Raw genomic sequence first — 27,569 nt, 5'->3', positions numbered from 1 at the left:
GCGACTTTGGCCAACAGAGGAGGAGTTGGCATTCCCAAGGTGGAGGGGAGCCCAAGCCTGGAGGAGTGGGTGGAAGGCAGGTTGGGGAGGGCCTTGACTGCCAAACTGCTGAGTCTGGACTTGATTCACTAAGCCCCTGGGAGCCACTAAAGGTTATGGGTGCAATGGTTTGATTAGAACAGTGCTCTATAAAAGTGCATCTCAAACTTCAACATACACCTGGGAAGTTTGCTAAAAGCGCAGATTCTAAACTCAGTAGGTCTAGGGTAGGGCCTGAGACTCTGCATTTCTAACAAGCACCTGGGTGGTGTGAAGTGGCCAATGGGGGTGGGGAGGTGTTCCATGGGCCAATCTTTGTGTAGTAAGGGCTGAGATTATGGACTCGGGCCAGGCAGGTGCAGGGACGGGTGCAGGTCAAGTGAGACCTAAAACAGGTAAAGGAGACCATCCAGGCTCCTGTGGATTGTGTTGGGGGAGGTGTGGGGACTGCCTCTGTGGGGGTTGAGGTGGAGGTAGGGGATAGTGTAGAGGGTGCAGGATGCAGGGTGCTGGGAAGTGGGGCTGGGTGAGAGGGGGTGTCTGGGGCTTGAGTCTCAGGCCAGGAACCAGGACTGATCTCCAGGGTGTCTGGCAGTGACGAGTTTCCAAGGCTACAATAAGGTGTGTTAGGTGACTGCCCCAGGGCAGGGTGACATGCAGGCGGCACGTAGGCATCTTATCTGTGCCCACAGCTGAGCCCAGCCCTGTGGGTAGCCAATCTGGGGTGAGCATTCTTCTTCTATCCAGGCTTGGCCCAAGGAGATTGGGGAAATAGCTGACTTCAGTCCCAGACATAGCATCTTCTCCTAGAAGCCCCCAGAGTCTCCTCAGCGTTCGAGCCATTCCCTCCAGCAGCTGCAGCATCCCTTATCCTGGCCTGCATTCTTGCAGCCACTGCCAATGGTTACATGAGCTGCTGCTGTTGAGGTCTTCTCCCACTGGGCCCCCTCCCCGGTGCACCTGGAAGTGGGGAGGCCTAGATGCTTCCCTCTGCTCCGACCCTGGCTGGGCCACTACAGGCAAGTGTCTGCTCCCCTCTGAGGCCTCAGTTTCTGTAAATTGAGGGATTCCATCCTCTCTCTCTGGGGAGCAGGGGAGAGGGTCACAGGATTTTTTGGGTGGGGTATGGCTTCTTCCTAGAATGGCAGCTGAATACATTTTAATTTTGTTTTAATATTAAAATTTGAATGCTAATCATGGAGCAGAATGAGCAATTGGCATGAAAGAACTGTCCAGTGTGCTTTGGGGGTCTCCCAAGGCCCTTTGCTCTCTGGGCTCGGCATGGCCTGGGGTTCGGTATCTTAGGGCACTGGTCAGATGAGGTCTCTTTAGACCCTGGCAGGAGGGTAGCCAGTCACCTCACCCAAAGGAAGGTGGTACAGTTCTGCTGCCCTGGGCAATGCCAAGAGGGGCTCTCAAGCTGAATTCCTCAAATATCCCACACACTTCCTGAAAGGACTGTAGGACTCAGTGTCTGCCTGGGTGCCCCTGCTGTGCCATGCTCTCCTGAGGGGGCTGCATTTTTCAAGGACTGCTCTGAGAAACTTCAAATAAGGGTAGAAACTGGCAAATTCACTCCACCACAGAGTGGGAGGTTCAGAATGCTCTCTAAGAGAATTAAAGGCTCTGACAAGTCCTGCAGAAAAGAAGCCATTTGGTGTTTCCCAAAATGATTTGATCACGGAAATTTTTTTTTTTTAACTTCCTACTATCCCACCAACCAGGAAAACACCCGGTGGGAAGGGCTGATGTGGAAATGCGCTGCTCCATGAAAGACTACAAACATGGGTAGAGTCCAAGTCCAGAAGTGCCGGGGAGGGAAGGGAGGGTGGGTGGATAACTTCCTAGGGGAGGTGGACTTGGTGAGACAGGTACCATTTGGACAGTCAATGGAAGAAAAGGACACTGCAGAAGGAGGGATGGCGTGGAGGGACATGGGTCAGAACCAGCTCTGGGTTTTCATGGTGACAGTTCTGTTTCCCTGGGTGGGTGAGGAAGAGACCTGGGAGGACCTGTCTGGTGCCTAGGACCCAACAGTTGCCAGGCCTGGGTCTTTGGGATTCTGGCAGTGCCTCCCACCCCACTGCACCTGCCATCTCCTCGCTCTACAAGTTCTCTCCCAGCTGTTCGTCTCAGAAGAGAGCGGGTTGTGTCCTCTGGGCAAGAAGCGAAACCTCTCGGTGCCTCAGTTTCCTCATTTGTACTGTGGGACTAACATTATTTCCCTTGTAGGGTTGTGATCATTGAATACGTATTGGTTGCTCTTAGTGTGGCCTAGGAAAGGGGACAGTGGTCAGGGACGTGAGAGGCACAAAGGCCAGCAGAGAGCATGGTGAGGCTTGGGGTGGGGTCCTGATTAGACCAGAGGAGGGGTCTTCTGTAGAGGAGGAGAAAGAGAGGGCGAGGGTAGCCAGGACTGACTTCCTGGAGGAGTGGCTGGCAGGGTAAGGAGATTTGGGCAGAATGAGGAGATTTCACAGGCCACTTTGGGCCCTAGGGAACTGGTCTGGGTGTGGGAGTCAGAGGATCTGGTGGGAATGGTGGGTGGGTATAGGAGAGGGGAGCTGAGGACAGGGAGGAGATTTCGCGGACCTGCCTTCATTCATTAGACCATGGCAAACCATTGAAAGTTTGTGTTTATTTTTTTTTTAATCCTCACCTGCGGGAATGTGTGTGCATGTGTGCATGTGTGTGTGTGTGTGTGTGTGTGTGTGTGCGCGCATTATATATATGTAATTGATTTTAGAGAGAGAGGAATGGGTGGAGAGAGAGAAAAACATCGATGTGAGAGAGAAACAGCAATCAGTTGCTTCTCATATGCTCCCGAATGTACCCTGACTGGCGAATCAAACCTGCAATCTAGGTGTGTGCCCTCACCAGGAATCGAACCAGAAACCTTTGTGGTGTACAAGATGACGACGCTCCAATCAGCTGAGCCACCTGGCCAGGGCCTGCCATCGAAGGCTTTTGAGCAGGACAGTGGTTTGATCAGAGTAGTGTTTTGGTGAGAAACATGACAGAGGTGTGATGGTGGGTTGAAGGTGCAAGACATCTTCCCCAACATTGGACCTCCTCACTGACTAGCTGTGCCCCTTTACAACCCAAAGCATGGGTAGGGGTCAGGTTGCTTATATGACCCTTATCCTTAGATTCTCAGAGCTCTGAGTCATTTTCCCCAAAAGGTTGGGAATCTCATCCTGTTGCCTTCCTGGAAGGGGTGTTGCAAGTACAGGAAGGGGGGAGGGGGAGTTCCAGGGCCCTTGCTCCCTTCTACTCCTCCCCTGTGGCTGGTGGGGACCGTCCTGCCTTGCTCCTTGCTACACCTCATTTCCTCTGGAGTGTGAGGACTCTTTGTGCAGCAGCTCGGGGGGGGGGGGGGGGGGGGTGACGGGGGGTGGCATTTCAAACAGTGACCCAGGAGAAGTTGCTTTAATGGTACAAAGCCGGGCAAACCGGAGGGCCCTGGCAGAGGATGCTCAGTGAGCCTGCTCACCCAGCCCAGCCACACTCTCCTGTCCTGCTTTGCCCTTCTCCTTCTTTTTTAAACAAGCAGAGTCCGGGGCTTTTCTGGCTCTCTCTAAACATGCTGGGAGGGCGGAGAGGGAGGAAAAGCATTTAGGTTCAGCCAGAGCAGGGTGGCTTGGCTCGGGGAGCGCAGCACCCCTGATATCCCAATCCAGATTCCTATATCCTCTAGCTACTTCTCGGAGGAGGGTGTAAAGGAAGGTGTGATTTAGCCCAGGAGAGGAAGCACTCGGAAATGAGTTGTAATTTATTAGAAACAGAACAAAGAACCTAGCCATCCCCTGCCAACTTTGTACCAGGCCCTGGCAGACCCAGAGTGCCTGTCCTCTCCTCACGATGCCACACTGGTAGTACCAGCAGATGATATGTCTGGGTCTCTAACCCAGGTTCTTGGACATCCGGTCCAATGTCCATTCTTCATCTCAGACCCCTCAGAGCCTGTCCACAAACCTTTAACCATGCCTTCTCACCACAACCAGACCTCCCCTCCCCACCCCAGGCTAGGCCAACCCAGCTCCCCGACTTCCTGACCCCAGGGAGGAGGGGCTGCTGGATGCTTTCGGAACTGCAAAAAGCTAGACCTTGAGTCAGCTAGATTTTAAGATGACTCAAGCAGAGACACTCAGGACCATCAATGAACAAACATTGTTGAGAAAGCTTTTTAAATGAGGCCTTTAAATGTTAAACATACAGATCCCCTTTACTCTCTTTTTTTTGGAAAACTAATTTAAAAAATCATACACAATTAATGGGAAAATTTTGATTTAATATGAAAAAGTAACACAAGACAATGAAATTGACTCCTTGGTTTTTAAAAAAGAGTAAAACCTGAGCCTTAGTATCTTACTAAGTGAATTTTGGAGTGCCTTATTTTAGGTGGCAGGCGTGGGACTTCTCTTGACCTCAGTTTCCTCTTCTGTAGAATGGGGATATTGACCGAGGATTCACTTATACGTACCATGTGAAATGCTTAGCGCTGCGCTCTGTACCTCAGATGTGCTTAGTGAAAAATATTGATAATGATGATGATCTATAATAATAAAAGTGTAATATGCAAATCTACTGAATGGCCGAACAGCAGAACAATCAATTGGATGACCTTCTGGATGACTTTCCAGACAAAGCTGGGGCTGTGAGGGCTAAGCCCCTTGCACACATTTTGTGCATCGGGTCTCTAGTAGAATTATAAGAACAAGTATTTGTGGTTTTTTAAAATGTTTTTATTGGATTTTTAGAAAGAGAGGGAGAGAGAGAGAAACATGGACTTTTTGTTGATTTTTTTTTTTAGAGAGAGAGGAAGGGAGAGGGAGAAACATCGATGTGAGAGAGAAACATGGGTCAGTTGCCTCCCACAAAACGCCCCCTCCTTGGGGATTAAGCCCTCTACCTGAGCATGTGCTCTGACCGGGAATCAAACTGGTGACCTTTTGGTGCATGGGACGGCATTCAACCAACCGAGCCACACTGACCAGGGCAAGCATTTCTTGATTTCAAAAGCTGGTGAGTTATTAAGTCTCTCTTTGAATTCAACAAAAGGACTTGAAGAATATGTTTACTATCCAAGCTGTGTCTTAACTCCATAGGTGTTTTATGGATTGAATCATGCATTAAGGACCAACATGAGCATTTCGAAATGAACACCATTGGCTTTTCAGACCTGGTGCCAGCTCTTTCTGGGGTCCTGCTTCATTGTTGAACTTAATGGAGAGCCCTTTACTGATGATCCTGTGTTAGGAGATCCTGTGTTAGGACTTGTTAGAAGACCACAGTTACACCACCCTGTAGTTACCACGCTGGGAAAATCTTGGGCCGTTGAGAGAAGAGGGGACGATCTAGAGCGGGGGTGGTGGCCATCCGGCCTGCGGGCTGTATAAGGCCCGTCAATCATTTGCTCTGGCCCTGCCACAGCATTAGGGGCGAGTTAATTAAAAGTTTCACCCATGATAGCAGGCTAATTTTTAAGTTGATAATTTTGTATGGCCTGCAGATGATGTTATAAATATCCAAATGGCCCTTGGCAGAAAAAAGGTTCCCCACCCGTGGTCTAGAGGGTAGCAGGAGTGAGTTGCTCTTAGAATTTTTTTGTGTGTGTATAGGCACAGTAATTAGACCAGCATCCCTGTCCCTGTTTTTGGAGGATAAAACCAAGGGCCAAAGGGTTGTGGCTTAGTGTAGTGCCTGGCAAACCTCGAGCCAGTCCCTGTGGGACAGGGAGACTCAGGCAGCCCACTGATCACCTCACCATCACCCTGGGCAGGAGGCAGATGGCAGCCCTTGTTTTTGGCAGTTCAGCCAGGTTGAGCCGCTAGGCTTGGGGATGCCTCCTGCCGGACAGTCCCGAGTGCCTGGCACAGTGTGTGCAGTGCCAGTCTGTGGGGAGGGGTGAGACAGTAGAAGTGCCAGGTGGAGGGCAGTCCGTAGGCCTGCTGCCCCTGGAGGCCACTGGGGGCCTGAGAACTGAGCAAGCATTGGACAGAAAGAGATGAGCTCTGTGTTGTCAAGCCCTGCTCTGCCCTCGCTTTATCAGGGTGGCCTCCATCACGTCTGTTGACCACCTTGAGCCTGCTCCCTCATCTGTAAAGTGGGCACCTGGATGTTTGGGAGTATTAAATGTTGCCATGAATGGAGAGTGCCCAGCTCAGGGCCTCATAATGAAGGACTCAATAGATAGGGGTTTACTGTGTGGTTCATCTGGTGGCAGGATTTTGGGGTGATGTTTTCCCTTTTTCCCCTTGTGATCTTGCATGCCACCTTCACTCTGTCATCTGTGCTGAGTGGGGGCCGTAGGAGAGGGAGCTTTGTGGGAAAAGAGTTCACAGTGAAGGGGGACCCCCTCCCCACAAATACTGCCTGGACCCAGCAAGCCTTGGACACTTAGCTCTGCCATGTGGGCTGCAGTGTCTCTTCGGGGGCAGAGAGCTGGCAGAGGGGGGACCCGGTGGCTCTGGAGAGAGGATGGGCTTGCAGGAGACCCCCTCCTCCTGGGGGCTGGAGCTGAAGCACAGTCAGGCTTTGTGCAGAGTCACGAGGGGGCCGGCAGGGGGGAACTGTGCCCGGGCTTGGGCTTGTCTCACAAGCCTCAGTTCTTGTCAGTGGTTTTGAAAGAGTCAGCGGAAAGTGCTGACGGGGCAGTCTTCCTTCACCCCAGAACTGTGGGGCTGCGGCTCCTGGCAGGGAGAGGGTAGAAACCTGGCAGGGAAGCCACCTCTTCATCTGCCAGCTCACACCTCCCAGGCTTCAAGTGCCCCAGGTGCAGAATGGGTGGGTGTCTGTGTGGAGACACTGACCCCGGTCAGGAGCTGGTCAGGACAGTGCCTGCAGGTGATGCCTGATGGAGTGGGGTTGGCAGAGGGACTGAGGTTGTGTGTTGTGGGGTGTGCTGGGCCCTGCCATGGGAGGTGGCCTCGGGAAGTGTTCCCAGTGCTGGTGTAGGCTTGAGAAGAGAACTGGGTTCCGGAATGAGACCATCTGGGCTCCCCTCCCACCTGCAGGTCCTGCACTAAGTTGTTTGGCCTCAGTTTCTTGTCTTTCTTACCCCACAGGCTTGTTGTCAAGGGGAGAGGGATGACCAGTTGACATAGAACTTGTCAAGGTTGGTTCCTGCGGAGTCATGACTGGTTGCCCAAGTCATCCTTGCCCTCATCCCCACATCCTGTCACTCAGCAAGTTCCCAGAAGGTCACCATAGCACTTCTCCTTCTGATCCCCTGCAGCCACTTCCTCTGCTCCATTGTCACCTCTTCAGAGAGGCTTCCCTGACCTCCCCGCACAGAGCAGCTGCGTCTCCCCGAACCCTGCTTTGCTTTTCTTGTGGCACCTGTCACCTCTGATTGGTTAGATCCTCGAAGGGGAGGCTGTTGTTGTGTCCGAGTGCCTGGCACAGAGTAGGGCTCGCTAAGTTTTTTGTTGTTCTTATTTTTATTGTGGTAAAATAGACATGACATAAAATTTACCATTTTAACCATTTGTAAGTAGTCTCTTCTTATCCATAGGGGATATGTTCCAAGACCCCCAGTGTTTGCCTGAAACTGTGAATACACTACATATACATTGTGATTTTTAGTATACATACAGACCTATGATAAAGATTATAAAGTAGACACAGTAAGATTAACAACAATAACTTATAATGAAATAGAATAATTATAACAATATACTATAATAAAAGTTATGTGAATGTGGGCTTTCTCCCTGTCAAATATCTTTTTCTTTTTTTTTTTCATTTCAATCATTTATTAAGTAAGCAGTCAGTGAGCCCATACAATAGGTGCCGGGAGCCGGTCCATCCTTGCTGTTTCAAGGGACCTGGCATATATGGCATACTGTTCTTAATATGTTTGCTCACCTTCTTGGCGCTATGTGTTTTAACCCCTGTCAAATATCTTATTGTACTGTATGTCCAGTGTGGATGATTCACATCCCAGGCAGGATGGACTGGAACAGTGTGAGATTTATCATGCTACTCCGAAGGGTACACAGTTTAAAACATATGAATAGTTTATTTCTGGAATTTTTCATTAAATATTTTTGGATTGCAGTTGAACGTGGGTAACTGAAACCTGGGAAAGTAAAACTGTGGATAAGGGGGGATCCCCAGGATGTCCTGTGCTCAGCCCAGACTTCTCGCCGCATCGTGCATTGGCTCTGCAGTGCCTGTACTGTTGCCGAGTGACCGTCCTGCCCACCTCCCACTTTCTCTGGATGGTTGGGACTGCAGGTGATGCCTGACAAAGTGGAGGGGCCATTCTCCACATTCCTCTACCTGTAGGATCTTGTGCAATCTGGGGAGCTGGGGCCATTCTGCCCTTCCTCTTGTGTGCCCCAATAGGGGTGTGCTTACATGTGTGGCTGACTGGCTTGGGGAAGCTCAGGGCAAGCCCTCCATGCCTGCATTGTGGCTTGGGTAGTGGCTGCTGCAGCTTTGGAGGAAGGCCAGGTGAGTGGCCATGTGGGGCTTGCAGGGTGATTCGTGGAGGGAAGGAAAAACAGTATTGAGAGTTGATCTTACTAGTGAAAGCAACACCTCTGAATCTTTGCACATACAGTTCCCTCTGCTGGAATTCATTTCTAATTTCTTTTCTTTTTTTTTTTTTTAAATATATTTTATTGATTTTTTACAGAGAGGAAGGGAGAGAGATAGAGAGTTAGAAACATCGATGAGAGAGAAACATCGATCAGCTGCCTCCTGCACATCTCCTACTGGGGATGTGCCCGCAACCCAGGTACATGCCCTTGACCGGAATTGAACCCGGGACCCCTCAGTCCGCAGGCCGAGGCTCTATCCACCGAGCCAAACCGGTTTCGGCATTTCTAATTTCTTTCCTAGAAATCTTCTCTGTCCCCTCTCCCTTCCCCATTAGGCACCCTTCCTCATCCTTTCCCACATTGTTCATTACAGTCCTTATCGAACCCTTATCACTGCATGTGATACCTGTGAGTTAACTGGCTGTGTACCTGTCTGTTTAACCCATTGCTGTATTCTTCCCAGGGCTGGGAGCCTAGGACCCCTTAGAGAGCAGAGCAGGGGTGATATAATTCCCATTTTTTTCAGATGAAGAAACAAAGTCTTCCCCAAGATCACTCAGAGCTAGATCCCATCCTGCACCCTGGTCCTCTCGAAGGAGCAGTCCCCAAGGGCAGAGGTTGGCCCTGTCTAGCTTGAGATGCTTTATAGACTTGGAATGCACAGGGCTTAGGGAGCTGGGCAACTGTGGGGAGGGGGGTAGAGGAAGACCCTCAATTTAAGCTGTGGGTAGAGGAGTGGAGCTTGGACACTGCCTGGCTTGCTGTTCTCTCTGCCTCCTCCTGTCCTGCATAGGCAGACATGATATTTCTGGGTAGGCCTGGAGTCTGCATTAGGAGCCTGCTATACATTAGCTTCACATAGGACCTTTAAAAAAATATCCATGCTGGGACCCCAACCCCAAACAGTCTGATTTAGATGATCCAGTTGGAGAGGGGGGCTGGGTATCAGTCTTTTATAAAAATCTCCACTGGCTGGGAAGGGATTCCTGTCTCCTAGGCCTTGTAAGTGGTAGGGGCTGGGCCAGGCTCTCTGCTCACTCCACCCTAGACCCGAATTTCAGAAAAGAGGGAGCTGGGGCCCTGAGTGAAATGGGGAATTTGCCCTGGGTCCCCATCCTGGGGATGTTCCCCAGGGAGAGAGATTTGATGACTATATTAGTTACCTAGTGCTGTGTACAAACAACCCCAAAACTTAGTAGCTTAAGACAGCAGTAAACATTTATTATCCAAACATTTAGTATCCTCACAGTTTCTGTGGGTCAGAAACTTGGGAGTGGTTTTGTTGGATGCCCTTCTCTCCCAATCCTCTGTTTCTCCCCTGTCGTCAGATCACAGCAGTGCCACTGCAGAGTGAGGTGGTTTCTCTGAGGCCTGGAGGTCATCATCCTACAGTAGGGTCTTTGACTTCTCTATTGGCTGGACTTCCCCCTGCTCTTAGCACAGTTGGTGTCCTGGCCCAGCCCTCCCAGTGGTCACCCCACTAGTGTGCAGACTCGGGCCTGTAGGAATATAAATATACCATTGCTGTTACATGCCTGGTTGTGGGCTAAGCACTCTGCATTGTCACACTCAGCCCTGTGAGGCAGGTATTCTTTTTTTTTTTTTTTTTTAATATATTTTATTGATTTTTTACAGAGAGGAAGGGATAGGGATAGAGAGTTAGAAACATCGATGAGAGAGAAACATTGATCAGCTGCCTCCTGCACACTCCCTACCGGGGACATGCCCGCAACCAAGGTACATGCCCTTGACCGGAATCGAACCTGGGACCCTTGAGTCCGCAGGCTGTCGCTCTATCCACTGAGGCAAACCAGTTAGGGCAAGGCAGGTATTCTTTATCCCCATTCACTTGATGAGGAAACTGAAGCTCAGGTCATTCGTCTAATAAGTGGTAGAGATTCAAACCACCGGCATTAAACAACAAGTGACTGGCCCGGCCGGTGTGGCCCAGTGGTTGAGCATTGACCTATGAACCAGGAGATCACTATTTGATTCCCAGTTGGGGCACATGCCCGGGTTGCGGGCTTGATCCCCAGTGTGGGGCGTGCAGGAGGCAGCCGATCAATGATTCTCTCTCATCATTGATGTTTCTATCTCTCTCTCCCTCTCCCAGCCTCTCCGAAATCAAGAAAAATGTGTATTAAAGAACGAGTGGTCTGACCCCAGACCTGTATGAAAACCATGGTGCTATAAGGTGTCCCCTGAGGAGGGGACTATTTATCAAGTTACATCATCAAGTGAAACACAGTAAAGTATGTTTTTGTGATTATGTTTGTGTGTATCTGAGATTCCTCCAGGGCCATGGTGACTTGGGGGCTTCAGAACAGGGTTGAGATATATATATATATATATATATATATATATATATATATAATTATATATGTATATATATATATATATAATTATATATGTATATTATATATATATATAAAAATAATATATATATATTATTTTTTACAGTATCCAGATGTCTCCCATTTTCCTCCCCTGTGCCCTCCTCGGTCTGGCCCCTACCCTCTACCACTCTATTTTCTGTGTCCATAGGCTATGCATAGAAGTATATAAGTTTTTTGGTTTATCTCTCCCCATCCCCTCTGAGATATGTTGTTCTATGCCTCCATGCCTTGGGACTTATTTTGTCGGTCAATTTATTTTGTGCATTAGATTCCACAAATAAGTGAGATCCTGTGATCTTTGTCTTTTTCTGACTGGCTTATTTCACTTAGCACAGTAATCTCCAGATTCATCCATGCTCTCTCAAAGGGTAAGAGATCCTTGTTTTTTACAGCCCCACAGTATTCCATTGTGTAAATGTAGCACAATTTTTTTATCCACTCATCTACTGATGGGCACTTGGGCTGTTTCCAGATCTTAGCTATTATAAATTGTGCTGCTATGAACATAGGGGTGCATATATTCTTTCTGATTATTTCTTAGGATATATTCCTAGAAGTGGGATCACTAGGTCAAATGGCAGTTCCATATTTAATTTTTTGAGGAAACGCCATACTGTTTTCCACAGTGACTACACAGGTCTGCATTCCCACTAACAGTGCGTGAGGGTTCCCTTTTCTCCACATCCTTATCAGCCCTTGCTGTTTGTTGATTTGATAGTAGCCATTCTGACAGGTGTGAGGTGATACCTCATTGTCGTTTTTATTTGCATCTCTCTGATGATTAATGACTTTGAGCATTTTTTCATAAGTCTATTGGCCATCTGTGTGTTCTTTTTGAAGAAATGTCTATTCAGTTCCTGGGCCCATTTTTTAATTGGGTTTTTGTCTTCCTTTTGTTGAGTTGTATGAGTTCTTTATATATTTTGGAAATTAACCCCTTTTGAGATATATCACTGGCAATTATGTTCTCCCATACAGTGGGTTCCCTTTTCATTTTGATGTTGGTTTCTTTTGCTGTGCCAAAGCCTTTTAGTTTGATATAGTCCCAATTATTTCTTTTTTCCTTTGTTTCTCTTGCCCTAGGAGATGTATCGGTGAAGATTCTACTACATGAGCTGTTTGAGATTTTGTTGCCTACGTTTTCTTTTAGGATTTTTATAGTTTCTTTACTTACATTTAAGTCTTTCATCCATTTTGAGTTTATTCTTGTGTATGGTGTAAGTTGGTCTAGTTCAGCCGTGGGCAAACTACGGCCCGCAGGCCGGATCCGGCCCGTTTGAAATGAATAAAACTAAAAAAAAAAAAAAGACCGTACCCTTTTATGTAATGATGTTTACTTTGAATTTATATTAGTTCACACAAACACTCCATCCATGCTTTTGTTCCGGCCCTCCGGTCCAGTTTAAGAACCCATTGTGGCCCTCGAGTCAAAAAGTTTGCCCACCCTGGTCTAGTTTCATCTTTTTGCATCTGCCTGTCCAATTTTTCCAGCAACATTTGTTGAAGAGACTGTCTTTGCTCCATTGTATATTTTTGCCTCTTTTATCAAATATCAATAGACTAATGGTGTGGGTTGATTTTTGGGGTCTCTGTTCTATTGGTCTATATGCCTGTTTTTATGCTAGTACCAGGCTGCTTTGTAGTATAGTTTGCAGTATAGTTTAATATTGTGACCCCTCCAACTTTGTCCTTATTTCTCAAGATTGCTGGGGCTATTTGGGTGGTGCCGTGGTTTTGAGGCTGGTTTTCTCTCTAAGATCAGCCCTTCTAGGAGAACTTCCTCCCAGGAAAGTGAGTGATTGTGAGTACCATTTCATATCCGTCCTCTTGTGCCCACAGCCTGGTGTGCTATCCCCAAAGGCAGTCTGGCACCAATGTAGTAAACCAGGATAGTGACCAACTTTGTGGTTCCTTACAATCCTGTGGGAGCTGACTTCCTGGAGGGAGGTCCCAAGTTGGGGTGTCAGGTACTGCTTAGAAGGAGAGAACCTAGGCCTTGGGTGTCTCATCCTAAAGTTTGCTTAAGGGAGCCATAGTGAAACCTATGCCAATAGGACTTTTCTCAGAGACACAGGAGACTGGCTAATGGAGTCTGGGGTCAGGGCCAGCCTTGTTAACGGTAGGAGTGACTATTCCCATTTTACAGATGGGGAAAACAAGGCTTAAGCCAATGGACTCTCCAAAGGCCACACTGGTTATATCTCCTCCAGGCGTGTCCAGAAGTAGCATAGTCATATGAAACCCTGACCTGTCTCTGGGCTGAGGGGGAATGGAATTTGCCTGCCTCCGTAAGATCTGGGATCTTAGTGGGAGAATGTGGGCCCTGCTGGCAGACAGGTGACTGCCTACCCTGCCAGACAGGGCATCTACGGGTAGATACACACACAGATGGGAAACCAGTGCATTAGGTTGGAGATGGAAGCTAAGCTCACATTTCCAGGGTGTCTGGCCCAGATTTTTAAAGTTCATAGGAGATGTTTAGAAGCCATCAACACCAGCACTTGATCTGCTCTATTGTCAGAGCGTGATCCACTCACATGCTTTTGCTGAAGGTAGGATCTCTAGGGTGGAGTTTGGGGTAAAGCTGTTGGGGTTGGTATGGGAGCAGGAATTCAGTCTTAGGCTCTGTCCTGGCCCATCTCCACCTCTGTTTCTCTTTCCAGCCATCAAGACTGTGAGCTGAACATTATGCCCATCAGAAACCTTACCCTTTCTCTGGCTTTTTTCCATGTTTGCTTCCCCCTCCTCTGTCCCCAAGTAGGCTTCTAGCCAGAGGCTGGTGGTCTTCAGGGTCTGTCCCTACAGGCAGCAATAAGCTGAGGTCCTGGAACAATCCACCTGGGTCTCTCTGGCCTTGCAGAGCATCATGGGAAATAGAGGCTGGTCCAGAGTGCTCACCTCTCCAAGAATGACACTAGTGCTTATGTGGGCCGTGCTGTTGGTCATGTCCCTCCCAAATATATAGTCGAAGGCTGCCTCTCTCCACGTAGTACAGGCTTCCCACTTCAGAAAAGGCTTACAAAGACTTTCAGAGCTGTTCTTTTAGGGACTTTACACATCTGGCTGTGGGGAAGAGATGTGGCTAACAAAGACGCTGTGCTTGGAGAGAAGTGCAAGTGCCCGGAAGGATGATGGGCCCTCCCAGAGCTTCTTCCTCATCTGGGTCTCGAGGGGGCATAGCTGGTGGGAGGGCTGTACGGAATGAGGCACCCACGCCTTTTCCTTTTATGATTCCATCTCTGATACCTGTCCCTACCCCCAGAACTGGGTAGGTTGAGACAGTGTTGAGAATAGTCTGATTGATGTCAGGATCAAGACAGAGAGTAGTCTCTTTGGGAACTTTTTCCTTTTTGTTCTCTCTCTGAGTCCCACCAGGTAGCTGAACCTGTCCCCATTTTATAGATGGGAAAGTTTGAAGACTAAAGGAGGCAGTTAAGCATCTGATGGGACTTAGACATGTGTGTCCCGGAGGCAGGGTACAGATGCTGTGCCTTTGGGGTGAGTTCAGATGCGTTGGCCAGGAATTTCCCAGAGAAGGTGTCACTTGGCAAGGGAGAGACTGAGCTGGGGCCTGGGTCTCTGGGCTTCCAGGCCCGTGTTCTCTCCCTCTCCTTGTGTCTCCTGGGCTCATAGGCTGTCCTTGTCCTGTGTCTGCACCCCCCCCCCCCCCCCCCACCCCCACCAGTCACTGGCCAAGCCTGGCTCAGCTATCCTGCCTCTTTCACTTCCTGACTGGCTGGGCAGGGTGAGGAGGACTGGGGAGGGTCTGGCTAGGAGGAGCTCAGGCCCAGCCCCTTCCTGGGTTGAGGGGTAGGAGGAGCCTTGTAGGCAGACACAGAGCCCCTTTGTCTGGGTCGCTGTGCAAAGCAGCTGGTCTGGGATTTCTGGGTGTTTTTACATCTGAAGAATAATTGCATTGTCTGGGGGCCCCTCGAGAATCCAAATCCCTCCCAGACCTGCCAGGCTGTCCAAAGAGATTCCCTTAAAAGCCCCCCTCCCCTCCTGTTGGAAGCTGAGGCAGAGAGTTCCCTCCAGGGAAACTGAGGTAGGGCTGCTGCCCTCAAGCACTGAGCACTAGGAGTTTCCGTTGAGAGGAGAGACTTGGAATTCCCCAAGGTTGCTTGGGGAGGGTGCAGGTGGTCCCCAGAGCCCTGGGAGGGCTCACAGGAGCTATGGGGCTTAGAGGAAGGGAGGAGGCTGCTGGTTGGAAGGGGTGGGCCTGTTTGGAGTGCTTCAGCTGGTGGAAGCTGGACCCTGAGGGGTGAGGAGCCAGGTGGGCTAACTGCCTTGGCCATGCTCTTCTCTGGGAAATGGGTCTTGCACTTGGATGACCTCAAGAAAAGGGCAGGAGGCAGGCACATTTGGGAGTAGCCCATGTTCAGAAGGGAGCCAAGGAAGGGTGGACATTTTTTGTATTTTGTGAGGGGCGACCTTGGAAAGGTGTGGGGCACTTGGGGGGACAGCCCTTTGTGGCATCGTTTTTGTTGTAGTAGCCATTGATGGGGAGGGAAGTGGACTCCAGCACTAAGGAGAAGGGACACCTTGTGCTGAGCTGGACCGCTGAACCTCCCTGCAGTTCGTTCACTCCTGGGACTGTGGCCCTGCTCGGTGGTTGTGGCCCTGCTCAGTGATCATGGGGCTCTAGCTTCCCTCCAGAATAATAGGCAACAGCATTTCCTGGGGCTGAGATGCCCAGGCTTTGAGAATAGGCAGGGGGCGGGTAGTGGTGATTGCAGAGCAGAACCAGTATAAGAAGCTCACATTTCCAGGGTGTCTGTTGCTTTAGGAAACATCAGCGGAGCAGGCCTTGCTGGTGGTTCAGGCAATAGACAACCGTGCAGCTACACAGCTGCACAACCACAGCGCCCTGCACAAGGGTGTGCGTATCAGAGAACCGAGAGCCAGATCCTCTGATGTGTGCAGGAGGGACGTTTCCCACAGGCCTTCAGCTGGGCTGCCCTGGGGATGTTCCACTTTAGTGAAGTTGGGGTATGTGTGTATGTTTGAGGAGGCGGAGTGCAAACTGAAGCCACAAAGGTCAGCTAGGTCCAGAGGGTCAAGTGCTAAGGCCTTCCTTATGCCTGGTTCAGGCGGGGGAGGCAGGCCCCGCCTGGGGACGTTGAGTGTAGAGGCAAAGTTATTTGGACTGTGGAGTTGACATGGTTTGACCCGATGGATAAGGGCGGGTCTTCCATGAAGGATGGCACTCCAGCAGTTTTAACTGCCACGGGGAAAGCGTCAGGCGATGTGTGGTGACCCCAGCTCAGTTCTGGGCATTTCCAAGAGGGGCTGGGCAGGGTCACATGTGGGAGGCCAGGACTAAAACATGTCTCCGGTATTTGGTGATCGGGAGGCAGTTCTTGGAGGGTAAATCTCAGGGTGACAAGTGAAACTGGTGAGGATATTGAGAGAAGGTGGATGGGGAAGTTGACACATGCTTGGCTGCTAGTGCCCATTTCCGTTGGGTGGCCTCCTAGTGTTCATTCATCCTTGTTTAGTGACCCTGCCAGGGGACAGGGTTTTTGTTCCCTGTGTCCTCTCTCCTCCCCCTGCTGCCCTCTGCTTTCCAGTTTGGTTTCTTGGGCAGGTCAGTCAGGGCAGTGTGGGCTCTGGGCAGCAGGGGGAGGTGGTGGCCTGCAGGCTGGAATGGGATGGAGGATGGGGGTGGGCAGCAGGGCCTCTTGAATGGTGGTGAGGCACTCATGCAGTGTTTGGCCTGAGTCCTTGAAGCTGCCGGTCTTGGCCTGCTAGTGGACTTGGGGATACAGGCTCCCACCCCCATTTTGGCATGTAAGCAGGGACAAGAAGGCAAGTGCTGTTGTCCTGTGCCCCTGCCCATCTCCTCCCCATCCCTCCTCCTTCTCCCAACCCTCCTCCTCCTCCTCCTCCTCCTCCTCTTCCTCCTCCTCCCCCTCCTCTTCCCTGCCTGGCTGAGCCAGCACTTTTTTTTCTTTTCTCCTTTATCTGCTTGAAAAGTACAGGGTGTTCTGTTTCTCCTGTGCATACAGATCAAGGAGCGGATGTTATTTATTTATTTATTTCCCCAAATCTAGAGAAGGGTAGGTGGGCACTGAGGAGCATTAAGTGATTCTTCCTCAATAAGGCATTTTCTCTTAAAATTAAAAAAAGTTTTTTGAAAGGGAAAGATGACACAAACCAATGGAAAATAAATTGCTTTCCCCACCCCCAATCAGATAACAGGGCACCTGAAAAGTCCAGTTCAGGGTTTAGCTGGGGCCCAGCACACAGTAGGTGGCCCTGGACATAATTTTCTCTCTCCCTTTCAGTTTGGACCCCGAGGTGTGTTGGCTCCAAAGGCTGGTATGGGGGACACAGGGCGCTGACTCCTTACCTACCTGCCTTCAGTGGGCTGTGCGTGTAGCCTCTCTGGCTTCTTGGGGGTGCTAGGGGTTGACGGGCCCATCTGGGATTAGCTGTGAAGGTCAGGGGTGCAGGTGACCTATACAGCTCACTTACCTGCTTCTACTGTGGCACCCCAGGTGTGATGTCTGAGTTCAAGGTGTCTGATGCTTGGGAACTCAGGATTCTTTCTGTGTTCATCTTAAAGGCAAGCTGCTCGCCGGTACCCCCCCACAATCCATTCCTGAACCCGGTCCCAAAGACAGTCTGCTCGTAATTTAGCTACGGAACTTTACAAATAATTTGCACACATGAGGCTTTTGAGAATCTTGTGACATCCACATAGGGCCTTATTTGACTGTCACAACAGTGTAGTGGGGGGGGTTCCCTGATGAGACCAGTTTCATCCCAGCCACACTCTGGACTCCACAGGAGCTTTTTGAGAAGGGGTTCCACCAGTAAGATTTGAGAACCACTGTGTTGATCCCATCCCTTTATTGTATAAAAGAGGTTGTTTTTTTTTGTGGGGGGGGGGGTGGCCTAGGGCTGGGGGAGGGGATGGAGGCCAAGAAACAAGCATGCAGGCAGAGCGCCCCCAGCCCCTGGGAACGGGCGTGGCAGCAGGGAGGGCAGCAGAGCCACATCGCATTGCGTCATTGGGTGCCCAGCAGTGGTGACGTCAGTGGCAGCTGGCAGCTAGGAGCACCCGGTGTGTTTACAGACCTGCTGCAGAGCAGGTTCCTTGCCTGCGTTGAATCTCTGACCCTTTCTCCCTGCTGGCTGCCCTGGCAGGGGGTGCAGGCAGCCATACCCTCACCTTTATCTACATTTACTTCCCTGTTAGAACCTGGAGGGGGGAAGTGGAGGGGAGGAAAGGACTGCAGGCAGCCCTGACCCCCCCATGTAGCTGGATAGAACATCAGGAGGGGCTGGGGGAGGGGGTGTAGAGGGACAGAAGAAGGAGGAGGGAGGAGGAATGGGGAAAACCTGGATACAGTCTGAGTTGGGGAGTTCCCTCCCAGGAGCTCTGGGCCATGGCACCACCTTCCGGCCCACTGATGAATCATTTCTGCACTGAGCTGGCCTGGGCCTGGGGAGCTTGGATGGCATTTGGAGGCAGTCCATGCCCAGGTGTGGTGTGGGAGGTGGAGTGGCTGGGGGAGGGGTGAGGAGCAGTTTCTTAGCCTGAGTATATTGAGAAAAAGACTCTTTGCTATACCTTGAGATATGTGGAGAAGGAAGTCAGTGTGCTGGTATTATTTTTTTTATAGGAAGCCAGGAATGGATATCTGAATGGTTACTGAGGTATGCACACACATATATTGAATGGCACAAATTCTAAATATCCAACTCTGTGGATTCTTATATGTACACTAGAGGCCCAGTGCACAAAATTCATGCATGGGGGTGGGGGGGGCGGGAAATGGGACCCTCAGCCCAGCTTGTGTCCTCTTGCAATCCGGAACTCCTTGGGGGATGTTGGGCCTAAACTGGCAGTCGGACATCCCTCTCACAATCCAGGATGCTGCATGCACCAGTGACCATACTTTTCATACAGATGAAAGGCATCTTGCTGTTGTATGGGCAGCTACATTTTTTTGCCCTGATTATAAAAAGTAGTTTATAGCATGATCCTTCTGAGGCAGTGGTACCATTTTCCCCATCTTATGGGTGGAAAAACTGAAGCAGAGAGAAGTTAAGTAATTGGCTTTGTCACATAGTTATAAGGGTCAGAATCAGGGCTGACCACAAAATGTGCAAGCCAGAGTCCATGCATGGCATCGCTGCATCAGCCTGTTTTTTCAGTGTTAGAGTAGCCTTGCCAGGTTTTAAATTTTAAATCTAAGAGACTATTCCCAATATATAGGGTAGGGTTCTTAGGCCTGGCTGGCAATCAGGGCCATCTGTGGGGCAACCAGTGGGCAGGGTGATGGTGGGGGGGCCCTGCTGGCACCTACCTTGGCTGGCAGCCTGGTGCTGCCCACTGGCCGGCCCCGCCCCCCACTGCCACATCGCCTCCCTCTGTGAGGTGACCTGGGGGCAGGGCAATCGGGGGGGCCCACTGGCACCCACCTTGGCTGGTGGCCTGGCGCTGCCCACTGGCCGGCCTTGCCCCCCCCCCCCCCCCCCCCCATTGCCGCTGCTGGTCACCTCCTTCTTGGGTGGCAGATGCGTTGAGCGTCTGTCCCCTGGTGGTCAGTGCATGTCATAGCGACCAGTCGTTCCACCGTTTGGTCAATTTGCATATTAGGGTTTTATTATATAGGATAGTAACCACCATCCACACCAAGGTACATATTCTTCCACTCCAGAGACTTCCCTCCTGGCCCTGTTCAGTTCCCATCTCGCCTCTGTCATCACAGATTGATTTGACCTCGCTGTGAACTTTACATGAATGGAGTCATACAGTATGAACTCTTTTATCTCCGGCTTCTTTTGCTCAATGCAATGTTGTTGAGATTATTGCTGAGAACTATTTCCTTGCGTGGCTATGCGGTACATAGCACGATATATTTACTCATTCTCCTGTGGCTGGACCTTTGGGTTGCTTCTGGGCCTTGACTATTATGAATAAAGCTGCTATGAACATTCTTGAGCATATCTATTTGGTGGAATATGCCGTGTTAGGTACAGGTGACAGCTTTTTAGATGCCCCTGTCCACTGCCCAGCAACCACCTTCCACCCATGTTTGCTCCCTGTTGGTAGGTCCTGGATACTATTGGAGTCTGCAACTCCTGCCATTGAAACCTCAGCAAAGGCAACTGGAATCTAAGTTGCTTGGGCCAGGGAAGGAACCCGTGGACACCTTTAGACCTTTGTGGTCACTCTGGGAATAGAGAGGTAGCCTCTCCCAGCCCTTGGGCCAGATTCAGGGACCCCTTCGCCTCCTAGCCATCAGCTGCCTGGCCTGGCGTCTCTGAGCAAGCTGGCTCAGTGTAACTGTCAATTTGATGTCTGGCCTCTGGTGCCACGGTCCTCACGGTTCACTGTTTCCTGGGCTCCTTACTGCTTTGTGGTGACTGAGGGGCTGGGTGGCTGGGGAAAACAACCAGAGGTCTACCCGGAATAGCAGAGGCTCATCCAATACTGGCCTCGTGGCATTTTGGGGGGGAGGGCGGGACTAGGTCCTGCCCACCAAATTGCCACCTCACTGAGGCTGTGAGAGAGCAACAGAAATCCAGAGGAGAAGAGAAGGGGCAAGAAAGAGAGAGTGTGAGGGAAGAACTAGGCAAGGGAGGGAGAGAAGAGGGAGAGTATCTGGGGTTGGTGTGAGCATCCTGAAGTCCATGCAAGCATCCTGGGGTCAGTGTGAGCATCCTCAGTTTGGTGGGGGCTGAACCACAGCGGCTGTGCTGGCCCAGCTGGTCCAATGCCAGGCAGTTTCTCTTGACTTTGACCTTCTTGGTCATTCTCTCCCTGGCTGGCTCTTGTTTCTCAGCCTTGGGCAAGAGGTAGTGCCTAACAGGTTTTGAATGGGATTGATGGCTTTCAGGGGCTCCAGGTGGGCCCCCAGCTCTCCTGCTTGCCGGTGAGGGCCCACAGTGCATCCCTTCCTCCTACTCTCCCTCTGTGTTTCTCTTCTTCCCTCCCCACATCCATTGGAGATGGCTTTTATTTCCAGGTCCTTGAGGAGGACAGGGTGGACTCGAGGTCTCTCCTTGAGAGCAGAGCCCGTGAATGCCCCTTGGGGCAGGTGGGAAGTGAAGGTATAGTAGGTGAGCTGCGGCATTCCTGTTCCCTGCAGGTTCCTAGGAGGCGAGTGCGGACGGTATGCAAAGTTGTGAATCCAGTGGCGACAGTGCGGATGACCCTCTCAGTCGTGGCCTACGGAGAAGGGGACAGCCTCGCGTGGTAGTGATCGGTGCCGGTTTGGCTGGCCTGGCTGCAGCCAAAGCACTTCTGGAACAGGGCTTCACGGATGTCACTGTGCTTGAGGCTTCTAGCCGCATCGGAGGCCGTGTGGAGAGCGTGAAACTCGGTGAGTGCCACCTCAGCCCAGCTACCTCCCAATGCCACTTCTTATCCCCTATGCCTTGGCCTTGCCTGAAATCTCATTACTTTAGCAGCTTCTCTGGGGTAGTTATTCCACCATGCATGCTGCCTGGATGTTTTCCAGAAGCTTCCTTTGTCCTCTCAGTAGCCCTCTGAGGTAGGCAGGACAGGGTTCTGGCCTCCGTTTTTGGAATATGACCTAGGGTTCAGTGTTTAGGAGGGAGGGGATATCCAGAACCAAGTTCTCTTAGCAGTGGATGGACCAGTTTCTAGTTCACAAAAAGGGGAATTCTGTGAGCTTCTATTAGTCATTAACTTTTGAGTGTGAATTAGTGTATCATGACCGAGAGTTAGCTGGGACAATAGAAATTGAGGGCAGTGGATGTGTAAGGGGATTTTGGGCCTCCTTGTGGATTATGGCAGGTCTCTGGGGAAAGGGTCTGTCCAGGTTGCAGAGTAATGAAGACTCTGGAGAAAGCAGCCGGGTAAGAGACTTACCACAGGGGTGGGCAGATTACGCCAGGGATTCTAGCAGATGGGGACTTGCCTGAAATGCCGCTGGAGGCCAGGGCTTCCCAGCCAGGGGGTCTGGCCATTGGGAGATTGAGCAGGTAGGGGCCATGCACTGTGGGCTGTATTGACCATAGGATTTTGTGTCTGTGGCTGTTCCCTCACGGGTTGCAAGGCCAAGAAGATTCTGTGTGTCCACTTTTGATGGATGGGGCAGGAGAAGTAGGTGGTCAGGCTTAGAATAAGCAGAGGTTGAGGACACCTGGGCACTTTCTTCTTTCGGAGGCTTTGGCCACATTAGGACTCCTCCCCTATAGCATTTACTGGGTAGCGTACATGAAGTTGCATCTGTTGTCCCCTGGCACACACAGGAGAGTATGTTAGCAGTAAGGATGAAAGTGCATCCAAGGCACTTGTAAATGTGGGGACAGCCAGCAGGGAAGGGGGGGACTCTTTGCTTAACACCTGATTGGCTGGCCTGGAGTCTTAGAGTGGGGGCTGCTGCATTTGTGGTTCTTGAGTCTTGATAAGACATTCTGAGATGGAAGCAGAAGAAGGCAGGGCAAACAGCCCAGTCTCAGTGGTAGCTGACAGCCCAGACATGCTGTGCAGTGAAATGATGGTACAGGTAGTGAGGAGGGAGAGATGGGGCTGCAGGAGCCTGAGAGGATGCACAATCGTGCAGGAAGCCTTCCCTGGGAGAGGGAGGTTGGGTGGGTCTCAAGTGTTGGGGGAAGTTGGATAGTAGTGAGAAGGATGAGGTGATACTTGTGGAATGATATATGTGAGGAACACCACGGCAGACCTGCCAGGAGAGGGGAGAGCGTGTCCAGGCAAGGGCATATGTGCATGGGTTGTGTGTGCTGACACCCAGGGCTGAAAGCCCAGGCTGCAGTTGGGCTAGCTGCAGTGTGAGACTGTAGCTGTGAATCTCAGTGATAAGAGCAGGGGTCAAGGACGAGAGGCCCCAGGGACACTGTGTGTAGACCTGGAGATAGTAACTGGTACTCTTTGGATGCAGTGGTGTAGCAAGGATGACACAGGCGGAGAAGCATGTGGGAGAGGAGAGGAAATATCCTCAGACTGGGACCTGCTTTGGGCTGCCCCACCTCCTGGCAGAGCCTCGTGGATAGGGCTGTGGCACTGACCTTGCAGCTGACCTCAAGCTACTCCCCTTGTTCCTGTTTTTGCTGAGTGTCTGGAGCCAGGAAGGGTACCATATTCCTAGACATCACCTCCCAGTGGCTGTGTGACTTGGCGCTCCCTGCTCTGCCCCGGGGAGGGTCCCCAGGTTTAGTAGGGTCTCCAGGATGCTGGCCCCATTCTGTCCCTATTGGGAGCTAATACGAGGCAAGATTCTTAGGGAGCCTCAAACCTGAGGCTCTAAAGATTGATTAGTAAAAAATGCTCCCAGGACCCACCAGGAACCCACTAGAAGCAGGGCACTGGGTTTTGGCTTTTGGTGTCCTCTGGTCTACCCACTTCTGATTAGTCCAGTGTGGGCAAATCCCTGAGTCATTCAGGGAGAAGTTATCTCAGCTATAAAGTGGAATCCATTTTGTGCCACATACAGTTTCACTGCACACTTTGGTTGGTTGCCAGAGGGGGACCCTAACCCCCATCTTGCCTTTTGTGGGGGTGGAATGATTCTCCTGGAGGAAGGAGGGTGAGGCAGTGTTCTAGCCCTCTCTGCAGAAACCCCTACCCCTCTAAGGTCTCATTGTTGTCACCATCAGGACACTCGACCTTTGAGCTGGGAGCCACCTGGATCCATGGCTCCCAGGGGAATCCCATCTATCATCTAGCAGAAGCCAATGGCCTTCTGGAAGAGACAACTGATGGGGAGCGCAGCGTGGGCCGCATCAGCCTCTACTCCAAGAATGGCGTGGCCTGCTACCTTACCAACCACGGCCGCCGGATCCCCAAGGACGTGGTTGAGGAATTCAGCGATTTATACAACGAGGTGAGGTGTTAACAGGCCAGCTAGGCATAGAGCAGGGGGCAGGGAACCCCCTGGCAGTGTGCAGGAAGTCCTTTAAGGTCCTGGTCATGTCCTTGCACACTCTCTGGGCCCTGCATTTGGAATATCAGGACAATTTGTGGATAGAATGAAGATGGTGAGTGGAGAATTACTAGTTAAGAGATTGTTGGTACACATGGTTAAATATTTCTCCAGAAAGGCCTTAAACATCTTTTATTAGATTTATTACTAGGTACTTAGGCAGTGATTGTTGTTATTGCTTTTGGGTACTCTTGTAAATGGTAATTTAAAAACAATTTTATTTTCTAGTTGTTCCTGGAATATAGAACTATAACTGATTTTATGTATTGATTTCAACTACCTTGGTAAATTATTATTTTAATTCTAATACTGTATTTGTTGATATGTTATGTTAATTTATATTCTAATAATGTTTTGGAATTTTATGTATATAATTCTATACAAAAATAGATGAGAATTTTATTTTTTCCTTTCTAATCCTCAGACCCGCATTGTCTAATAGAATTTTCTACAATAATGGAGATGTTTTATACCTGTACTATCCAGTATTGTAGTCACTAGCCACATGTGGCTCTTGAGCTCTTGCAATGTAGTAGTAAAACTGAGTAAGTAAATATTTAATTATTTAATTTTAAATTGCTACAAGTGTCTAGTGGCTACTGTATTGAACAGCACAGCCTAAGACTATTTATTTTTCTTCCACTGGCCAGTATCTCCAGTATAGTGTTGGATAGAAGTGGCACACATCCTTGTCTTATCAGGTTTTTAAAAATATGTCAATATTTTTAGTATCTTTCAGTGGTGCTGTGAACTGCACTGGACAAGCAAGGTAACATGTAGGCCCGTGATGGCGAACCTATGACACACGAACTCATTTTTTTGGTTGATTTTTCTTTGTTAAATGGCATTTAAATATATAAAATAAATATCAAAAATATAAATCTTTTTTTTTTTACTATGGTTGCAAATATCAAAAAATTTCTATATGTGACACGGCACCAGAGTTAAGTTAGGGTTTTTCAAAATGCTGACACGCCGAGCTCAAAAGGTTCGCCATCACTGACGTAGTCCCTGTTTTCTGATACCTTGTTGTTTATAATATAACAGCCCTTCACTCTAGGCCCACAAATTGGCCAACAAACACCTATTGTACATTTTCTATGGGCATGGGAAAGGAGATATGACCTTTGTTTTGAGGTAGTTCCTGCTCAGGGAGGCTGGCTCAGTGTGTGTGCACCCACAAGGTATGTTGTGTGCAATCCCATGGTATTATGTGTTTTCACTCATGTACAAAGAGACTGAATTGTTGATGAGTAGATAAGAACTAGTATTCTTCAAAATGGAACTTCCTGGTCTACTGGGAATCAGTCATGCTCTGATTGTGAGTATTTCAAGCATGGATGCCTTTTGAGAATGACCCTCAGGGTCCATGACTGACTTGCTCTTTTAAACCCTTAAAAATAGATCATCATCAACTTCTGCTGTGGGCTTGATATTTGAAAATCAAGAGTGTAAGTTGTAGAAAGTAAGATGGATAAGGTGGGTTATTGGTCTGGGGGTGATGCTTTATGTGAGAAGGAAAGGGTGTTAACCATGAGGTCCAGAGATAGAGTTCCCCGTGTGGCTGTTAACCAGTGCTGGAGGCTGTTAACAGTGCTGGTGCACTCTAAGCACATGAAGCCCTGCCTGAGGGTGGTTTCCTAACAGATAGGCAGCCTCCCTCCAAAGGTGATGACTTTGAAGGGCTTCTCATTTGAATGCATTATATTTGTTAACAAATAAATGAGTTGCAGTAGCATAGCGCTCACTCTCTGGAGGGAGACTGCCTTGATTCAAATACCAGTTCGACCCTTTATTAGCTGTGTAATCTCGGGCAAGTTATTGAGCCTCTCTGAGCCTTGCTTTCCTCATCTGTAAAAGGGACATAGTTATACCTACTTTATAATGTCACGATGACTAAATGAGATCCTGTTGAAAAGTGCTTAATGAGAATTGGGGTGAGTATTAGCTGTTATAGGCTTGTCTCATTTCCCTTGGGTGACATTAGAAAGGTGTCATTTGACCCAGGTCAGGAGACTGTACCCATATGAAAAACCCATATTCAGTTAAGGCTGTCCTCACTGGTGAAGAGTCACGTAGATGGACTGAATTTGTTACTCAGCTGGCATTTTGGCCTCTAGTCAACATAAGGTAAGGACTGGGTACCATGTTGGTTATCACCCAAGGAAAAACCCATGGAGGAGGAGGCAAGTTGAAAGCCTGACTCCTTGGCAGTAGTGCTGGGTGAGGAATTTGCTGAGAACTCTAGTTAAGGCCAAACACCCAGCATCTTGTGACTGAAGGGAGGAAATATAAACAATTTCACTCATTTACTTCTTTATATTTTATACTTCAGAGACGTTTAACTCATGTTTATATCTCCTGTGGAGATATATGGTTGGGAATGGGCAATGCCATCTTCCTTCCTCCACCCTGCAGCCCAAAAGTCTGTGCCAGGGCTGGGTTAAAGGGCAGATCATTCCCATGAATGTGTGTGCTTGACCAAATTCGAACACTTTAGGAAGGGAAGCACACCGTTAATGGGCACCAGCCCCAGATGTTTGGCCAGGGAGCCTGCATTTCCAGTGTTCCGGGAGGGAGAGTGGGTGTGTGGCTATGCTCACAACGCTTCAATGATGCCAGGGCCTTGGATAAAGTCCAGAGTCCTTGACAAGCCCCTTAGTCCTTCATGCTGGGCTCCTGCCTGCCTTTCCAAAGTTATCCCTTCCCGTGCTGTTCACTTCAGCAACATCGAACCACTTTCAGCACAAGGCATCTCACGTTCTCTCTCCCCTTCTTCCTCTTTCATCTTTGAATATGCTGTTCCTTTTGTCCGAAATACCTTTCCTCTCCCTCCCACTGCCAACCTGACTCTATCCTAACTGTCCACGGTTATCTGGGTTGATCTCACAAATCCTGGGCTCTTTCCTGTCACAGCACATTTTATGATGTCTCCCAAATTTAGGGCAGGGGTTTAGGACTCTGTCTAGTTCACTTTTACAACCTGTGTCTGGCAAAGAGCCCAGTGAACGTTTGCTGATGAATGTTGGAGCTTAAGCCTTGCCTTTTGGGGAATCCCATGCCTGATCCAGGACTGGCTTCCTTTTCTCAGGGAGACCTGCCCAGTGTTTGATGGGGGTGATATCCCACAAAGGCAGGAAGGCAGTAGGCCAGGGGTTGTTAGTGTCTTTCTGTTGATGAGATGTGGGTTGAAGTTCTTGACAAAATGTGCCCGTGAAGTGCATTCCCATTCCTTGGCGCACTGGGGCCTCCCTGCCCTCCACATACCCTGCCCCAGCATGGCATCTTCCTTACCTGAGTCTGAGTCCCACCGTAAAGGGAGCACCTTGTGTGGATCTGAGCAGAGCCAGGCAGCGTCTCCTGGGAGATCAGACCTCAGGGCCCCTTCTGCTCTCTCTCCCTCAAAACACTGGCCAGGCCACCGCCCCAGACTGCCCTCCTGGGAGAGAGCGAAGTAGGCAGGCTTGGGCAGAGGTGGCAGGGAAGCGGTTTGTGCATTTGGTTCCTGGAAAAGGGAAAAGTGTGCAGATCTAGGTTCTAAAGTGGGTTGTCGGCTTGGCCACGTAGAACCCACGAGGGGTGGGTCCTTTCCCACAAACTGTACAGGCACCAGACATTTCCCTTTTCTAAGCAGGGGCCCAGCAACGGAGCCTCCAGGG

At 49.9% G+C, this 27,569-nt stretch overlaps 1 protein-coding gene across 3 annotated transcripts in view; it reads left to right on the top strand.

The window, feature by feature from the left end:
- The window catches only part of SMOX (spermine oxidase), a 38,829-nt gene that overhangs the window by 6,096 nt on the left and 5,164 nt on the right, over nucleotides 1-27,569 (top strand). For all 3 annotated transcript variants that reach the window (XM_070419964.1, XM_070419963.1, XM_070419962.1), the window contains exons 2-3: nucleotides 21,091-21,324; nucleotides 23,585-23,811. In XM_070419964.1, coding sequence (XP_070276065.1) covers nucleotides 21,117-21,324; nucleotides 23,585-23,811 — 435 coding nt within the window. In that variant the 5' untranslated portion in view covers nucleotides 21,091-21,116. The remainder of the gene's footprint in view (nucleotides 1-21,090; nucleotides 21,325-23,584; nucleotides 23,812-27,569) is intronic.

Source organism: Myotis yumanensis, unplaced genomic scaffold (genome assembly GCF_028538775.1).
Source record: "Myotis yumanensis isolate MYYU_CA2020_CCGP unplaced genomic scaffold, mMyoYum1.0.hap1 SCAF_7, whole genome shotgun sequence".
NCBI classification, from domain to species: domain Eukaryota; kingdom Metazoa; phylum Chordata; class Mammalia; order Chiroptera; family Vespertilionidae; genus Myotis; species Myotis yumanensis.
The sequence above is the reverse complement of the archived record's forward strand: the minus strand, read 5'-3'. Positions and strand labels throughout refer to the sequence as shown.